Source organism: Oryctolagus cuniculus, chromosome 2 (genome assembly GCF_051225735.1).
Source record: "Oryctolagus cuniculus isolate XC-2025 breed Fujian yellow rabbit chromosome 2, ASM5122573v1, whole genome shotgun sequence".
In the NCBI taxonomy this organism is placed as follows: Eukaryota; Metazoa; Chordata; class Mammalia; order Lagomorpha; family Leporidae; genus Oryctolagus; species Oryctolagus cuniculus.
In genome coordinates, this window is record NC_142868.1 from 742,107 (window position 1) to 759,976 (window position 17,870).

General features: G+C 72.3%; 2 protein-coding genes across 9 annotated transcripts in view; one reads left to right on the forward strand and one right to left on the reverse strand.

Moving 5' to 3' along the window:
* Positions 1 to 681: 681 nt before the first annotated feature.
* On the forward strand, positions 682 to 16,610 carry FGFR3 (fibroblast growth factor receptor 3). 8 transcript variants are annotated; one of them, XM_051829309.3, is made up of 18 exons: positions 682 to 851; positions 1,217 to 1,423; positions 4,886 to 5,155; positions 5,322 to 5,375; positions 6,468 to 6,637; positions 6,720 to 6,843; positions 6,926 to 7,116; positions 8,816 to 8,966; positions 9,986 to 10,182; positions 10,271 to 10,416; positions 10,502 to 10,623; positions 10,702 to 10,812; positions 11,178 to 11,368; positions 12,522 to 12,644; positions 12,724 to 12,794; positions 12,896 to 13,033; positions 13,105 to 13,210; positions 13,305 to 16,610. In XM_051829309.3, exons 2-18 carry the CDS (start codon positions 1,315 to 1,317, stop codon positions 13,449 to 13,451), a joined length of 2,421 nt encoding a protein of 806 aa, XP_051685269.1. In that variant the 5' UTR covers positions 682 to 851; positions 1,217 to 1,314; the 3' UTR covers positions 13,452 to 16,610. The 8 variants fall into 8 exon arrangements, with proteins under 8 accessions (XP_051685269.1, XP_051685270.1, XP_051685272.1 ...); XM_051829310.3 differs by having other exon boundaries at positions 9,986 to 10,176; positions 10,268 to 10,416; XM_051829312.3 differs by lacking the exon at positions 8,816 to 8,966 and adding an exon at positions 9,555 to 9,699.
* Positions 16,055 to 17,870, reverse strand: part of LETM1 (leucine zipper and EF-hand containing transmembrane protein 1) — a 40,818-nt gene continuing 39,002 nt past the window's right edge. Inside the window, exon 14 of the mRNA XM_070067967.2 lies at positions 16,055 to 17,640. Within this exon, the coding sequence (XP_069924068.1) occupies positions 17,491 to 17,640 (150 nt within the window). The 3' untranslated portion in view covers positions 16,055 to 17,490. The remainder of the gene's footprint in view (positions 17,641 to 17,870) is intronic.

Below are 17,870 nucleotides of genomic sequence, written 5' to 3' on the forward strand. Positions count from 1 at the left end.
CTGCGCGCGCACCGAGGCCTGGGGGAACACAGAGCCGGTTTGTGGCCCACTCTCCTGGTGATCCGGCCAGCACCTGCGGCTGGCCCTCGACCTCTCTGGGCTGGCCTGTCGCATGGGGGTCTGCAGGCAGGGCCCGGTGCTGCGCGCCCAGCCTTGCCTTCCCGGCCCAAATCTCCCAGAACCTCGCCCGGCTGTGCTCTGCCACCAGCTCACCACCGGCCGTTCCGAGGCCTGGCAAGCACCAACCTTCCGCCCCCTCCCTGCGGCCGCGCGGGACGGACCCCCCCCCCCCCCCGCACAGGCGCAGCCTCCACGCGCAGCGAGGCTCGGACCGGAGGCGCCCTGCTCTCCGCCGCCGGAGGTCGGCCGGTCCCCCGCCGCGGGGTTCTGCTGCCACGGCTCCCCCGCGAAGCCTCCCGGGCCTCCGGTCCCCTGAGCCCACGCCCCCGAGCCCTCCCGCACAATCCCGCGGCCCCGAGCTGCCCCAGCCCCGCACGGACAGGCTGCGCCGGGCCTCCCGCGCGACCGCCCTGCCCGGGCTCCCACGCCCTCGGGGACCGGGGGCCGCCCCCGCCGGCCACGCCTCCTCGCCCGGGACCGCCCCGCAGCGCGCGGCGCGGGCGTGGCCTGGGCGGGGCGGGGGCGGGCCGGGCGCGGGCCGTCCCCCCTCGGCCGCCGCGCGCCGGGCAGCCCCTGCTCAGAGCTCGGCGGCGGCGGCGGCGGCGGCGGCGCGGGCAGCTGGCGCCGCGCGGTCCCGTTCGGGCGCACGGACGCACCGGCGGCGGCAGGGGCGGGCTGCGAGCCGGGGGCGTGGGAGCCGCGCGTGGCGAGCCGGGTTCCAGAGGCGCCAGGTGGGTGCGCGGGGCCGGGCGGGCTCTGGGAGGGGTCGCAGGGGCGACCCCCGGAGGGGCCGGGGCGCGCGGCGGGCGCGGGTCCCGAGCGGCCGCTGTGGCAGCTTCCCGCCCTGGGAAGTTTGCCGCCGCCGCCGCCCTGGGAGGGAAGGGGGAGGGAGGGAGGGACCGCGGCGGAGAGGAGGCGGCCGGCGCCAGGCGGCCCGGGAGCCCTGGGCGGCGGCGGCGGCGGCGGCGGCGGCGGCGGGCGGGGCGGCCGGGGGCCGGGGGCCGGAGGGCTCGGGGCTCAGGACCCGGGCCGCGGCCGCCGCTGCCGCGCGCCCCGGGGCCGGTGACGAGGTGCCGCCCTCCTCCTCCTCCCGCAGACTCCGGCGTGCGCCTTCCTCCCTCTCGGGCCCCGGCCGGGCCGTGGGGGGCAGCATGCCCGCGCGCGCCGCCTGAGGACGCCGGCCCGGTCCCCGCCATGGGCGCCCCGGCCCGCGCGCTGGCACTCTGCGTGGCCGTGGTGGTCGTGGCCGGCGTCGTCTGGGAGCCTGCGGGTCCGGAGCGGCGTGTGGTGCGGAGAGCCGCAGGTGAGGACGGAAGGACCCCCACCCCACCCCACCCCCACCCCGCCCCGGGGACTCGGGAGGGCCGGGGTCCGGGCTGGAAGAGGAGTCGGTCGGCAGCGGGCAGCCGGCTCCGAGGTGGGGAGGGGTCGCCGGTGCCGGGCTCTGCTGCCCTCTCTCTGGAGACCGCGGCTCGTGGGAGCCCCCGCCCGGGGCGCGGCTGCCGCCCTAGAAGCCGTCGGTTTGCGCGACCCCATCAGCCCTCGGGTTTTTTGCTGACGGAAAGTTCCTGCTGCCCGTGCCCCCAACCCCCCGCCCTGGCCCCGGTTCCCGGCCAGCCTGAGCCAGCGCGAGACTGGACTTTGGAGGTGGGAGCGACTGCGTGGCGAGGTGACACCTCCCTCCCGGGGTGGGCGCCGCGACTGCGAGGGTGCCGGTCAAAGTCCAGCGGGGCGTCCGGGTGCCGGGAGGAGCGCGCGCCCCGCCGCAGCCCCCAGGTGCCCGGGCGCAGGACGCGGGCGGCGCGGAGCCGGGCCGAGCGCCCGGGCGTCCTTGCTCCGGCGCCGGGCGGGCAGCCGCCCCCCGCCCCCGTGGACCCTCGGCTCGCGCGAGGACCAAGGGTGCGCTCCCCGGCCCCGTGGAGGGCCGCTTTCCCCGCGAGCCTGCGGCCCGGACGGCCGCCGCTTTGTACGTCGCGAGGTGCGCGCGGGGCGGCCGCGGGCGCGCGGCACCGAGGCAGATGGCGGCCCCCGCCCCGAGCCCCCGTCGCCGCGGCGGCTGCAGCCGCGCGAACAATGTCATTTTTTTATGAATGAGAGTGGTCCGGCGCTTGAATGCGCGTGTCATTCACGGCGTGACAGAGGCCGGCGCGAGGTCAGCGCGCGCTTTGAGCGCCTGCTCCGACGGCCCGGCTGCCGGGGGCGCCGAGGGGGCGGCCGCGGGGGCGCATTAGCATTCGCATTCAGATGAAGATATTACTCCCCGCCGTCGGGGAACGTCGGCCGGCCGGGGAGGCGCCTGGGAGGCCCGCCTGGAGGGGGGGCCCCGCCCCCGCACACCCCGGCTGGAGGAACAGGTAGTGAGTTGATGGGACCATAAACTTAATCCGGCTCCTTAACGAGATGGGCCGGGCAGTAAAACACTAAGACCGCGTGAAGGGCAGGGCCAGGGCGCTTTCTCCCGGAGCCTGCCTGCTGGGGTCAAGGGCGCCACTGCCCACGCCAGCCCCGTCTCCACGGGGCTGTGTCCTCCGCCGTGGGGGCCTGGCAGTGGCTCTCGGGTGCTGGGAGGCTGGGTCCCCGGGAGCCAGGGGGGTCCCTGGCGGGGTGGGGTGGGTGCGGACCTCCCTCCAGAAGGCAGCTGCAGCCTCCCCACCCCCTCCTGGCAGGGCTGGACTTTGAGCCCAGCAGGCCTCCTGGTGGTTCATTAACCTGGCCTGATCGGCTGGCCTCTGCGCCCAGGAGCCCCTCGGCACCGCCTCCCCCGGCCTCGGGTCAGCGGCCGGAGCGGGGCTGGGGCTGGGGTCAGGGCCCTCCCAAGGGGTCCTGCCGGCCGCTGCCCTGCTGGGCTCGGTTTCCTCACCTGTGTGGGAGGACGGATAATGGCGGGGTTGTTGGGGGATTAGGCCGGATAATCCCGATAAGCTCTCATTAGCTCGCCCGGCCCCCAGCCCCTTTCCCTCTTCTGACTTGTTCAGGAGCTCTGTGGAATGTGTCTGGGTGGAGACTGAGGTGGGCAGGTGAGCCTCAGGACCCCTTAGACGCTGCTGACCCCACCCCTGGACCCGCCTGGTGAGGGGGTGTGGCTCTGCTGCTACCCCTGCCCTGTGACCCCTGCACGCTGGGGGCCTCGACTCCTGGCCTGGCTGTGACCTGACCCACGTCAGGGCGTGCTTGGACTGCAGGTGGGAGTCCCCACCTTGTGCTGCAGTTGGGGAAACTGAGGCACAGTCGGGGAGCTCTGTGGGCTCTCCAGGTTGCAGGGCCCTCTGTGGGGCACAGGTGGCACCCTGGGGCTTGACACTGGGGCTGCAGGAGGAGCAGGAGTGGCGGGACCTGCTGACTCTGGGCCCCAGTGCCCGGGTGAGTGGACAAGAGAGAGCCTTCCCCGGGCCGCCTGGCTGGCCTCCCCTGGGTGAGGAGGCGGAGATGAGACCCCAGGGTCCCTGGCCCCTGAGACACCTGGCGGGCAGGGTGGGTGAACAGGTCGGGGCCTCGCTCCTCTCCAGCCGGCACGGGTGGGGGTCCTGGGCGTGGCTGGCCCGGGGCCGCTCTGATTCCTTCTCTGGACCAGGTTGAAGGGAATCCTTGTGTGGACTGCGTGACCTGTCGTGGTGCTCCAGACCAAACCGGAATCAGCCGGCTGTTGCCCTTGGGCCGGGGCCTGGCCTCAGCCTTCTGGGGGGCCTCAGGCAGCTCCTGGTGCTGGGTGGTCCCCGCAGGACACTGTGGCAGGAGCCTCCCCCGGCCACAGGGCCCCCTCGAGGTCTGGCCCTGAGCTGCGGGTCCCTGTGGGATGGGAGCTCCTGTAGAGAGTGCACAGGATGGCAGTGAGCCCTCCTCGCTGGAGGATCCTGACGGAGGCTGGGGCGTGTGGGGGGCGCGTGGAGGGACGGGCCGAATCGGGCCTGGCCAGGGAGCCGGGCACTACTGTGGCCAGAGTGGGCAGCTGGGCCCTCGAATCTAGGCCATACGTCGGCAGAATGACAAGTGATGGCGCAACTGGCCCAGCTGGGCCTGGCCCCCGGGACCACCCACCCCTGTCCCGGGCCCCAAGCCCAGGCCAGCCGCCTGATGGGGAATTGTGTGGCCCTGGCAAGGGAGGCCTGGGGGTAACGGTCACTGAGGCCCTGGTGCGTCCTTGCGGCCCCGGCCCTCATGTCCCCCTGGGAGCCAGGGAGGAGCAGGCCCCGGGGCTGTCCGGCACTGTCAGCTGTAGGCCCAGGCAGCCCGAGCTCCTCACCTGCTGGCCTCCCCCACCCCGCCTCTGTCCTCAGGGGGGCGGCCCCAGGCCCGCGCAGGCAGGCCCCCACACCTGGGTCCTCTCACCCCACAGGCCGAGACCGCGCTGGCTGGCCCCGGGGTGCCCTCTGCATTTCCGCCTTTCCTCCGGCGTGTTCTCTGACCACCCTGTTGGCGAGGGCTGTGCGACCCAAGACCCCCGGCTCGCGCCTGCTTCCGCTGCTGGCCGCCTCGGGGTTGCCCGCCCCGCTCGGCGTGGGGTGCTGGGGACCTCCGAGCCGCCAGCGCCGTGCGGCCCGTCCTGGTGCTGAGCGCTGTGTGTGAGCTCAGGACCAGGTGTCCCTTTGCTAAAGGACCCTCCCTTGGTGGCTCCTGCCCTTCGGCGTCCGGGCCGGGTGTGCGAGGGGCTGTGGCGCCAGGGGACCTGGCCAGCGCACCAGCCCCCGCTCTGAGCACCGCCCGGCCTGCCTCGCTCAGGGCTGCAGCGTGCGTCAGGAGGTGCCTCACAGTCCCGTGTCCCCTGCAGGGGTGCCCGGGTTGGAGCCCAGCCGACAGGAACAGGTGGTCTTTGGCAGTGGGGACACCGTGGAGCTGAGCTGCCACCTTCCTGGAGGTGGCCCCCTGGGGCCCACCGTCTGGGTCAAGGACGGCACGGGGCTGGCGTCCACGGACCGCATCCTGGTCGGGCCTCAACGGCTGCAGGTGCTGAACGCCTCCCAGGAGGACGCGGGGGCCTACAGCTGCCGGCAGCGGCTCACGCAGCGTGTGCTGTGCCACTTCATTGTGCGGCTGACCGGTGAGTGCCGGCTGGGCTGCGCCAGGCAGCGGGAGGCCGCTGGGGGGCCCCGGGTTGTGTGGCCGCAGCACCCCAGCCCCGAGGGGAGGGTCCCCCGAAGGACGAGGGGCCTGGCGCAGGTCGGGGAGAGAGACGGCCAGCGCCCCCTCGTGCCCCTTTGCCGCAGAGGCTCCATCCTCGGGAGATGACGAAGACGGCGAGGATGAGGCCGAAGACACAGGTGAGGCCTGCTCCCCACCTGCGGGGCCTGGGTCGCCCGGGGCTGGGGGGAGGGGCAGCCACCGGTGTGTGTGTGCCGCAGGGCACAGGGCGACTACCACCATCCACCCCACCCCCACCCCCACTGAGGGGTGGTGGGTGAGTAGGGGATTGTGGCCTCTGCCCAGCAGGGAGGGGCCGGTCTGGGTCCATGGGGCTTCTGGGTTTGGAGCAGCTGGATTTGAGATGCTGAGAGACGGGACGTGGTGGGGTGGACACTGGGGACAGTCACAGTGTGGACAGGGCCTGGGGCCTCCGAGAGTGGATAGGCGAGGACTGGCCAGGGCCTGTTGAGCTGTGCAGAGTGGCGAGCCGCCGTGTGGGCAGCTCCCGTCCCGAGGGGCCGCTGGGCTTCCCCGTCCACCTTCCCTCGGCTGCCAGGGTGTTCAGGGCCGAATTCCGGCTCCGCTGCACCCCAGCCCCTGGCTCTGCCCCCGGGCCGTCCCGGGCGGGCGCTTTGCTGGGGTCCTTTGTGGCTCGCGCCGTGAGGGTCCTTGGAGGGCTGCCTTGCATCGCCTGGCAGTGGGCATGGTTGGGTCACCCGGCCGGGCAGGCTGCTTTCTGGCGGCTGCCCGGGCTGCTCCCCACGTGTGCCTGTGCCCTCAGAGACTGCGAGTCTGTGGGAGTGAGGCCCTGCACGGGAAAGCAGCCCCCCACTCCCACCCCGAGGAAGAGAGAAAACCAGTTGGGTGGTGAGGGTGGGGGTGGCCGGGGCCTCCAGAGGTGCCTGGAATGGAGGGGAGTAGCTGGGCTCCCGGGTTCTAGGGGCTGCCCCTGGGGCTCCCCTCCCCAAGCCGCTGGCAGGGCGGGTCCCGGCTTGCCACTCGGCTGAGCCTGCGCTGAGTGCCGGGCCTCCCTGCCTGCCTGTGCCTCCCGGGCGCGGGGTGTGAGCTCCCCTGGGAGTCAGCCTTGCACGCGGAAGGCTCCTAGGCCAGGGTGGACCCCTGGACCTCAGCTCTGACCACACACAGCACAGTGGGTGCTGCTGGTGGGAGCCTGAGCTGGGGTCGGGCCGGGCCCCGCTATAGCCGTCCTCGGGCCCCTCCACCCGCAGGGGCCCCTTACTGGACCCGGCCCGAGCGGATGGACAAGAAGCTGCTGGCGGTGCCGGCCGCCAACACCGTCCGCTTCCGCTGCCCGGCCGCCGGCAACCCGACGCCCTCCATCTCCTGGCTGAAGAATGGCAAAGAGTTTCGCGGCGAGCACCGCATCGGCGGCATCAAGGTGGGCGGGGCCTCGGGCCGGGGGCGGGGCTAGAGGCGGGGCCGGGGCCCGGCGCTCACTGCGCCTGCGCATGCGCCCGCAGCTGCGGCACCAGCAGTGGAGCCTGGTGATGGAGAGCGTGGTGCCATCGGACCGCGGCAACTACACGTGCGTGGTGGAGAACAAGTTCGGCAGCATCCGGCAGACGTACACGCTGGACGTGCTGGGTGAGCCGGGGGCGCGGGGCCGGGCCGGGGCCGGGTGGGCGCGTCCCGGCGCCGCCGCCGCTGAGCCCCGCCTGCCCCGCAGAGCGCTCCCCGCACCGGCCCATCCTGCAGGCCGGGCTGCCCGCCAACCAGACGGCCGTGCTGGGCAGCGACGTGGAGTTCCACTGCAAGGTGTACAGCGACGCGCAGCCGCACATCCAGTGGCTGAAGCACGTGGAGGTGAACGGCAGCAAGGTGGGCCCCGACGGCACGCCCTACGTCACCGTGCTGAAGGTGGGCGCCGCTGGCGGCCGCGAGGGGCGGGTGGACGGCGGGGGGGGGCAGCCGAGGCCCCGACGGCAGGCCCTAGGTCACCGTGCTGATGTGGGCGCCGCTGAGGGTGGGGGTCGAGGCCCCGACAGCACGCCCTACGTCACCGTGCTGATGCGGGCGCTGCTGAGGGTGGGGGTCGAGGCCCCGACAGCACGCCCTAGGTCACCGTGCTGAAGGTGGGCGCCGCTGGCAGCCGTGAGGGGCTGGCGGATGACGGGGGTGGGGGGGAGGCCCCGACGGCACGCCCTACGTCACCGTGCTGATGTGGGCGCTGAGGGTGGAGAGGGAGAGGCCCCGACCGCACGTCCTACATCACCGTGCTGATGTGGGCACTGCTGAGGGTGGGGGGCCAGGCCCCGACGGCACGCCCTACGTCACCATGCTGAAGGTGGGCGCCACTGGCGGCCGCGAGGGGCGGGCGGGGGGCAACCAAGGCTCCGACGGCATGCCCTATGTCACCGTGCTGATGTGGGCGCCGCTGAGGGTGGGGGTCGAGGCCCCGACGGTACGCCCTAGGTCACCGTGCTGATGTGGGCACCGCTGGCAGCTGTGAGGGGCGGGCGGACGGTGGGGGGGCAGCCGAGGCTCCGATGGCAGGCCCTACGTCACCGTGCTGATGTGGGCGCCGCTGAGGGTGGAGAGGGAGAGGCCCCGACGGTAGGCCCTAGGTCACCGTGCTGAAGGTGGGCGCCGCTGGCGGCCGTGAGGGGCGGTCGGACGGCGGGGGGGGGGGGGCAGCCGAGGCTCCGATGGCAGGCCCTACGTCAGCGTGCTGATGTGGGCGCCGCTGAGGGTGGGGGCGAGGCCCCGACAGCATGTCCTAGGTCACCGTGCTGACCGTAGGTGCCGCCGGTGGCCGAGGGGCAAGTGGGCCAGGGGTGGGGGCAAGGCCCTGACAGCACGCCCTAGTTCACTGTGCTGACGGTGGGCACCGCTGGCCGCTGGGATGGGGGTGAGGCTCCGATGGCAGGGCCCTAGTTCACCGTGCTGACGGTGGGCGCCGCTGGGGTGGGGGTGAGGCCCCGACGGCAGGCCCTCGGTCGCCGTGCTGACGGTGGGCGCCGCTGGGATGGGGGCGAGACCCCCATGGCACGCCCTAGGTCACTGTGCTTGCCGTAGGTGCCACTGGTGGCCGCGAGGGGCAGGTGGGCCGGGGGTGGGGGGTGAGGCCCCCACGGGACGTCCCAGGTCGCCGTGCTGATGGTGGGCGCCACTGGCTGCTGGGATGGGGGCGAGGCACGGATGGCACGCCCGAGATCGCCGTGCTGACGGTGGGGAGGCGAAGCCGAGGCCCGCGCCTCGCCGTGCTGTGCCGCCTGAGCCTGTCCAGGGGGACAGCAGGGTGGCGCCGCGGAGCAGAGCTGGCCCTGACTGGCAGTCGCTGCCGCGGGCCCCCCCTGGTGCTCCCCCCCTTGCTTTGTTCCCGCGGCCACAGGGGTGGGGGCCACCCGAGTTGGGAGCTTGCGACACTCAGAGCCCAAAGAGAAACATCTGTTCCGTGAGATGCCGGCCTGCCGGGGTGGGGAGCCCGGCCCAGCCCCGTCTTGCGAAAGCACAGCCCGCTGCCGCCTTGGGGCGCCTCCACACCTCCTCCAGGCGGCCCTCCCGGCTCGCTCGCAGGGGCTGCCCCCCCCTGAGCCGGGTCTCTTGTCCCCCGCAGTCCTGGATCAGTGAGAATGTGGAGGCCGACGCGCGCCTGCGTCTGGCCAATGTGTCGGAGCGGGACGGGGGCGAGTACCTCTGTAGAGCCACCAATTTCATAGGCGTGGCCGAGAAGGCCTTTTGGCTGCGTGTTCACGGGCCCCAAGCAGGTAACGACTCTGTCCCACGCCTGCCTGGCACGCGGAGCTCCAGCTCCAGCGCCCTGGCGTCGCCTGCCTGCACGCCCCGCACGTCCCCCGTCCCGCTCGCTCCCTGCCCTGCGCCCTTGCCGCCCGCTCCGCCCGCAACACCGGCAGCAGCGCCAGCCTGCCTGCCCAGACCACCTGCTTCGAGCCCCGCCCCGCGGCCGTGCCGACCCCGCCCACGCCCCCAGCATCCCCGGCAGGCCCTCCGAGCGCCTGCTCCCCTGGCCCCGCCGGCCACCTGCTTGCGTGTGCCCCGCGCCTGCCCGCGCCTGCCTGCCCACCCCGGCCCCCGCCCGCGCTAACCCCGCATGCCGGCTCCCGCCCGCCTGACGCTCCCCTGGGACAGAGGACTCGCCGGTGGAGGGACTGGCTTCGGGCTCGGAGCGGACGCACGAGGCGGAGGGCCCTCGGGGCCGTGGCCGCGGCCGAGGTGGCGGCGGCCGAGGTGGCGGTGGCGCGTTTTCCTTGCAGCCTGGCTGGATCGTCGTGGACTCTGGCGCGGGCCCGTGGGGCGGTGCTGGCCCTGGCCTATCGCTCTGTTCTCTCTCCTAGACGGCGGGCGCTAACACCACCGACAAGGAGCTAGAGGTTCTGTCTTTGCGCAATGTCACCTTTGAGGATGCGGGGGAGTACACGTGCCTGGCGGGCAATTCTATCGGGTTTTCCCATCACTCTGCGTGGCTGGTGGTGCTGCCAGGTACTGGTTCTCGCTGCTGCTGCTGCTCGCTCTGCTCCTGTACTCTCGGGCCGCTGGCTCGGGCACGCGGGAGCCGCCGGCTCGGTCGGGGGCTCCCAGCCCCGCGCAGCGGCCGCTCCCGCGTCTCCCCTGCGCCTGGGTGGTGGTGCGGCCGCGCTGGCTCTGCTGGGCTCTCTGCTCCCGGGCCTGCCCCCTCCTGACTCCCAGGCCACCGCGACCGCAGCAGCGGCCTCCGCACGACAGGGTCCCCCCCGACGCTGGGGTCCCAACGCCCGTGTCTTTGCAGCCGAGGAGGAGCTGGCGGCGGCCGGCGAGGCGGGCAGCGTGTACGCGGGCGTCCTCAGCTACGGCGCGGGCTTCTTCCTCTTCATCCTGGTGGTGGGCGCCGTGACGCTCTGCCGCCTGCACAGCCCCCCCAAGAAGGGGCTGGGCTCCCCGACGGTGCACAAGGTGTCCCGCTTCCCGCTGAAGCGCCAGGTAACAGAAAGTAGCTACGAGGTTCCAGCGCCGCCGCCCCGCCCCGCCCCGCCCCCGCCGTGCGGCCCCAACCTGCCCCTGCCGACCCAAGCAGGTGTCCTTGGAGTCCAGCTCGTCCATGAACTCCACGACGCCGCTGGTGCGCGTGGCGCGGCTGTCCTCCGCCGAGGGGCCCACGCTGGCCAACGTGTCCGAGCTCGAGCTGCCCGCCGACCCGCAGTGGGAGCTGTCCCGGGCCCGGTCAGTGGCGGCGGCGGGCGGGCTGCGGGGGCGGGGCGGGCCGCGGGCGCGGGCCCTGCTGCATGGAGTCTCTCTCCGCCGCCAGGCTGACCCTCGGGAAGCCCCTGGGAGAGGGCTGCTTCGGCCAGGTGGTCATGGCCGAGGCCATCGGCATCGACAAGGACCGGGCCGCCAAGCCCGTCACCGTGGCCGTGAAGATGCTGAAAGGTGAGCGGGAGGGGCGCCCGGGCGGGGCGGGGCGGGGCGGGGTGTGGGCGCCGCCTGACGCGCCCCCCGCGCCCGCAGACGATGCCACCGACAAAGACCTGTCGGACCTGGTGTCGGAGATGGAGATGATGAAGATGATCGGGAAGCACAAGAACATCATCAACCTGCTGGGCGCCTGCACGCAGGGCGGTAGGAGCGGCGCGGCGGGGCGGGGCGGGGCCTGCACGCGGGGCGGTAGGAGCCGCGGGGCGGGGCGGGGCGGGGCGGGGCGGGGCCTGCACGCAGGGCGGGGGCGGGGCGGGGCGGAGGGGCGGGCGGGGCCTGCACGCAGGGTGGGGGCGGGGCGGGGTGGGGCGGGGCCTGCACGCGGGGCGGGGCCTGCACGCGGGGCGGGGCGGGGCCTGCACGCAGGGCGGGGGGCGGGGCGGGGCGGAGGGGCGGGCGGGGTTCCTACGCAGGGTGGGCGCTCCCCGCGGCTCCCATGACCCTCTGCGTAGCGCAGCCCCCCTACCCCCCGGGTCAGCTGGGCTGAGCGCTGCGCCCGGTGCCCGCAGGGCCCCTGTACGTGCTGGTGGAGTTCGCGGCCAAGGGCAACCTGCGGGAGTACCTGCGGGCGCGCCGGCCTCCGGGCATGGACTACTCGTTCGACACCTGCAGGCTGCCCGAGGAGCAGCTCACCTTCAAGGACCTGGTGTCCTGCGCCTACCAGGTGGCCCGGGGCATGGAGTACCTGGCCTCGCAGAAGGTGCGTGGCGGGCGGGGTCGGAGTGCGTGTGCGTGTGCGAGAGCGACGCTGAGCCCTGACCCCGCCCCCAGCCCAGTGCAGCCGCGGGGACCTGGCCGCCCAGAGGGTGCGCTGCCGGGTGCTGACCCTGACCCCCCCCCCCGCCCCCAGTGCATCCACAGGGACCTGGCCGCCCAGAGGGTGCGCTGCCGGGTGCTGACCCTGACCCCTCCCCCCGCCCCCAGTGCATCCACAGGGACCTGCTCGCCCAGGGGGTGCGCTGCCGGGTGCTGACCCCCCCCCCCCGCCCCCAGTGCATCCACAGGGACCTGCTCGCCCAGGGGGTGCGCTGCCGGGTGCTGACCCTGACCCCTCCCCCGCCCCCAGTGCATCCACAAGGACCTGCTCGCCCAGGGGGTGCGCTGCCGGGTGCTGACCCCCCCTCCCGCCCCCAGTGCATCCACAAGGACCTGGCCGCGGGGTGCTGACCCTGACCTCCCCCCCCGCCCCCAGTGCATCCACAGGGACCTGGCCACGGGGTGCTGACCCTGACCCCACCCCCGCCCCCAGTGCATCCACGGGGACCTGGCCGCGGGGTGCTGACCCTGACCCCCCTCCCCCGCCCCCAGTGCATCCACGGGGACCTGGCCGCGGGGTGCTGACCCTGACACCCCCCCCCCCGCCCCCAGTGCAGCCGCGGGGAACTGGCTGCCCCTCTAGAGGGTGCGCTGCCGGGTGCTGACCCTGACTCCCCACCTCGCCCCGAGTGCATCCACGGGGACCTGGCCGCGGGGTGCTGACCCTGACCCCCCGCCCCCGCCCCCAGCGCAGCCACGGGGACCTGGCCGCGGGGTGCTGACCCTGACCCCCCTCCCCCGCCCCCAGCGCAGCCACGGGGACCTGGCCGCGGGGTGCTGACCCTGACCCCCCCCCCGCCCCCAGTGCATCCACAAGGACCTGGCCGCGGGGTGCTGACCCTGACCCCCCTCCCCCGCCCCCAGCGCAGCTGCGGCGACCTGGCCGCGGGGTGCTGACCCTGACCCCACCCCCGGCCCTAGTGCATCTACAGGGACCTGGCCGCGGGGTGCTGACCCTGACCACCCCCCCCCGCCCCCAGTGCATCCACGGGGACCTGGCCGCGGGGTGCTGACCCTGACCCCTCCCCCGCCCCCAGTGCATCCACAGGGACCTGGCCGCCCGCAACGTGCTGGTGACCGAGGACAACGTGATGAAGATCGCGGACTTCGGCCTGGCCCGCGACGTGCACAACCTCGACTACTACAAGAAGACCACCAATGTGAGCCCGGCCCGGGGCGGGGGGCCTGGTGCCCGCCGCGTGCCCCCGCCAACAGCCTCGCCCCCCCCTCCCCTCACAGGGCAGGCTGCCCGTGAAGTGGATGGCGCCCGAGGCCCTGTTTGACCGCGTCTACACCCACCAGAGCGATGTGTAGGTGTCTGGGGGCGGAGCCGGAGCTGGCCCGGGGTGGCGGGTGGGGGCGGAGCCGGAGCTGGCCTGGGCTGGGCGGCTGACCTCCGCCCTGCCCCCAGCTGGTCCTTCGGGGTCCTGCTTTGGGAGATCTTCACGCTGGGGGGCTCGCCGTACCCCGGCATCCCTGTGGAGGAACTGTTCAAGCTGCTGAGAGAGGGCCACCGCATGGACAAGCCGGCCAACTGCACGCACGACCTGTGAGCGCCGCGCCGCCCCCGCCCCGCCCCGCCCCGCCCCGCCCGCACGCCTGAGCGCCCCCCACCCGCAGGTACATGATCATGCGGGAGTGCTGGCACGCGGCGCCCTCGCAGAGGCCCACCTTCAAGCAGCTCGTGGAGGACCTGGACCGCGTCCTCACCGTGACGTCCACTGACGTGAGTGCCGGACGCCCGGGCTGGGGGCGGGGGGCGGGGGGCGGGGCCGGCATGGCGGCCGCTGACCCGCCCCCGCCCCCGCCCGCGCCCGCAGGAGTACCTGGACCTGTCGGCGCCCTTCGAGCAGTACTCCCCGGGCGGCCAGGACAGCCCCAGCGCCAGCTCCTCCGGGGACGACTCCGTGTTCACCCACGACCTGCTGCCCCCCGCGCCCCCCAGCAGCGGGGGCCCGCGGACTTGAAGGGCCGGGCGCCCCAGGCCTGTGAGAGCCCACCCTGCCGCCGCTGCCCAGTGCCCTGGCCTCGGGTGCGCGTGCGTGTGCGTGTGTGCGCGCGTGTGTGCGTGTGTGGCTGTCCCGAGGCCGCGGACAAGGACAGCAGCACGGAGGGGACCAGAAGTAGAATGTAGGGGACGCCCCCCACCCCCGCCGCCAGACCCCTGGGAGGGAGGAGCGGCCGGGCCCGAGCTGAGCCTGCCCTGCCCGGGGGCTCCGAGCCAGATTACGGGTACCTGAGGGCGGCAGCCTGGCCTCTGCCCGGCAGGCTTCTTCCAGACGCGCGCGAGTGTGGACCTCCGCGTCCGGGAGGAGGGGGCCGCTGGCGCCGCCCACGCAGAGGCCCGCGGGGCGCGAGGGATTTCCTGGCACTGCAGTTTTGTTCTAAAAATTGTACCTGGACCTGGATATTTATCGGCCCCCCAGACCCCCGGCCCCGCCCCGGCCCCTTTTAACTTATTCACAGCCGAGCCGGCCGAGGCCCGGCGCTCGCCGCGGAGGTGGAGCCGTGCGGACGGCTCGTTCCCCTCGGCCGTCCCTGGCGGGAAATGAGATTTCTGGAGGGGATTTGGTTTTTTGACTTCAAGGCAAGCTGGTATTTCCACACCAACCCTGCTTCTAATTGCTGCCTGTGCCGGGCGGGGCGGGGAGCCGGCCCTGCGTGCAGGCTCCACGTTGTCAGATGTTACAAGTTTATATCTATCTATATCTATAATTTATTGCGTTTTTACAAGGTGCATTTGCCGTAGACTTAACACTTCTTGCGCAACGCTTCTAGACTTTTACAGCCTGGGCTGCTACTTTTCAAAGCTTGGGAGTGAAAGCTGCCGGTCGAGTTTCTTCCTTTTGTACTGTTTGGGTGGCCGGCTGTCCCTGCACGGCCAGCGGCGGCCAGCGGGCGGGGCCCAGTGGCCCAGTGGGCAGGGCTGCCAGGCCCCGGTGGTGGGTGTGGCTGTGTTAACCCAGCCGACGGACTTTCCAGAACATAAAGACGACCGGTTCCGAGCTCTGCCTGGTGCCTCCTCGCTTCTGTTGTCTCGGGACCCTGGGCAGTCCCTGTCCCCTCCCGCTGCCTGTCAGGTGTCCCCATGAGAGGGGCAGTGAGGGTGAGGACGCTCCCAGGCCCCCGCTGCTGGCAGGCAGAACTGAGGCTGGGGGCCGGAGGCTGGGGACGGCAGGAGCAGTGTCCCCGGGGCGTGGGCCGTGGAGCCCTGTGGCTGCCCCCAGCTCAGCGGCCCAGCCCCGGGTTCACTCAGGGGCGGGGTGGCTTCGGGAGCTGCTCTGAGCCCTTGCTTGGCCCCACTGACTCCGGCCACACCCCTGGGAGGGTGGCGGCTGCTCCAGTCCTGCCGGCTCCCCTGGCCCTCCCAGGCCTGTCTGGACAAATGCTGCTGGGTGGGCCCTGCCTCAGCCGCCGCCGGGAAGCCGAGGGCCGGGGTGGGGGTAGGCAGCAGGGCCGCCTGTGGTGGGCAGGCTGAGGCGGCTTCCTGGAGGCCTGCCCGGGGGCAGGGGTGCCCTCTGCTGCCTGCTCACCTCTCAGGGGAGGCTGTCAGAGTCTTGGTTCTGGGTCACTGATCCCACCAAACCCCCAGGAAGTCTGTGGTCTGGGGGCAGCTACAAGCCTGGTGGGGGGGCACTCACAAGGGCTGCTTAACCCCCACACCCTCAGCCCTGTGCAGGCCCTCACCCCCTCCCCTCCAGCCTGCCCCAAGACCACGTCCTGGGGACCCAGGGGCCAGCCTGGCTGTGCTAACGCTGACGGGCCAGGACGGCCTGGGCAGCACAGGCCTCACCTGGCAGCAGGGGCCGAGGCGGGGTGGAGACAGGCCCGGCAGCCCTGGGCTGTGACCCCCTCGGGCAGGCAGAGGCAGGGCTCAGGATGTGGCTCGGGCGCCCCCTAGTGCTGCATCGGGGCAGCTGCATCCTGTACTACCCAACGTGTGCCCCCACGTCGCAGGATGCCCAGGGAGGCAGGGCCGTCCTCCACTATTCCCACAGCGGTCTCCAGACTTGCCATGGCTGCTGGGTCTCTGTTCACTGCTCACAGCCAGCTTCCTCTGGCCTGGACATCCACTGTCCTTGCTGTGGCCAGCAGGTGCAGCCGGGGCCAGCTCAGCCACCCACTGTGGTCCGGCTCAGGCACCTTATATCCTCAGGCCTGGCTCCAAGGGTGGACCCGTGGGCATGAACACACCCAGTCCAGGGAACCAGGAACGAAGCCCACAGGCATCTCTGGCAGTGGGGAGGGGCTGTCCTGGGCTGGGGGTGGCAGTCTGCCCACAGACGGGACAGGGAGTCAGGAGGCAGATGCCATGCCTGTCCTGCTGCTGGGACCCTCCCCTTGCCCTCCCAGGCACCCACAGATGGGGCCTAGCCCCCGACAGGTCTCTCAGGTGTCTTGAGACCTCCCAGCTGGGTCCTTGGGCAGCACTGGCCCACCTGAGCCTGGGTTCTCTCTGAGGTGGCAGCACCCACCCCGAGGTCCCTGGGCAGCAGTCGAGTGGGGCGCGGGGAGCCCTGGAGAACGACCAGGCAGTGCGGCCACAGCTTGGACAAACTGTCACCAGGCAGACAATGAGACAGCACTTTTTATTAAATCATTCCTACATCAAAGTCTAGAAATCACCACCACACGCTGGCTGCTAGCACAGGGCCCAGGCCAGTGAGGCACGGACTGTAACGACTGGCCAGAGGCCTCCTGCGGCCCAGCAGGCAGGCAGGGGCACGGGCAGGAGGCCTGGACGGGCCTGAAGCTACGTAAGGCGGCTACCATCGAAGGAAGCCGAAGGCAAGGCCGGGCTGCTGGACCCAGGCTGAGGGGCTGGCGTGGCACCAGTCCCGGCCCACACCACCATCACCAAAGCAGACCCCCAGGTCCCCGTGTTCTCATGCGGCCTGGCACACAGCACAGGGCTGCCTCCTGCCGGCCCCAAGACCCCCCGTGAGAACCACTGCCGGGTCGTCTATAACAGACGGTGCCCTGGATGTGTGGAGTCCAGACGGACCCACTCGGCTCTGCAGGCCACAGGCCAGGCTCACGATCACGTGGGCAGTGGGCGCGTGGGGGGCGTGGGAGACTCGAGGCACGGCCGTCCCAGCACGCAAAGCCCTCCCCAAGGCAGCGCCTTCAACAGAAACCCATCACACACCCCTCATTTCTGGGGCGCGTCTCGGGCCTGTCCCTGGACACGCTCTCTGCTGCAATAAATAAAGCCAACTCAGGGAAACCAACCAGTGGAGAGGCCGCGGCCCGCGCTGAGGGAGGGGCTCAACACCAGGCCCCACCCCTGCTCCTTCCCAACAACTCCGAGTGCGGCTCGAGCCAAAGGCGCCCTCCGACGCCTGTTCTGCCAGGTTCCCAAGAAAAGCCTCAGGTCCCGGCGTCACGTCTGGGACCCTCTGTAAGGACGAGTGGGGTGCAGGGAGGCTGCTCTCCATGGCCCCCACGTGGGACAGGGGCCGAGGTCCCGCCCAGCGCTGGCTGAGGGCTGAGGAGAAGCCGCAGGAAGCCCTGCCGGGCACTGGACAGAAGCACTTGCTGGCGTCTCTGGCCACCACCGACATCGCAGCTGATGGGCTACAGGACTGGGGGAAAATCAAAGGTCAACCAACACACGCCGGGGCTGGCACGCGGCTGGCACAGGGCTGGCAGGACGGACGTGACTGCTCGCAGACTCTGCACCGGCGTCCAGGGCGGGGCGGCCAAGTGTGTCCGCCGACTCCCTGCTGGTGCCGCTGCCCACCTGGGCTCTCCTGCGGGGACAGAGGGCATACTCGGGGAGGCGGCCTCCTGTCCAGCCTGGCCCGAGCCAGTGTGCGTCCAGACACGGCCTCCCTGGAAGGGCTTGGGGATTCCACACTGACTTGATCTTCATGGAATGATGAAAATTAAAAATGACTTGATTACGGAAGTTTCTGATTTATTCCAGACACAATCCGAGACGTGCCACTCGCGCGGCCAGTGCGGGACGGGCAGGCGTGGGCGGCGTGGCCGAGCCAGGGCAGCCTAGTTCTTCGCTTCGGCCGCCTCCTTCTCCGCCTTCTCCTTGGCCTTCTCCTTCTCCTCCACCTTCTCCTCCTTCTCCAGCGTCGCCACGATCTCGGCCACCTGGCTGGGGGAGACCTGCACGTCTTCTTTGTCCACCAACTCGATCACCTGCCACACAGGAAGGGACAGAGGGTCTCAGCGTGGCGCCGGCCCAGCACGCAGGCTGTCCTCCGCACCGTGCCCCCCGAGGCCCCCAGCCCCCCAGAGGCCGGGCCTGGTTCTACACACCGGGGAGGGGCCCTGGCCAGCACAGCACACCTCTGCGCACGCCCGCACACCGAGGAGGGGTGGGCTCGGCGCGCGTGTCCGATGCCGTCTTGGAGACGGTGCACACACGT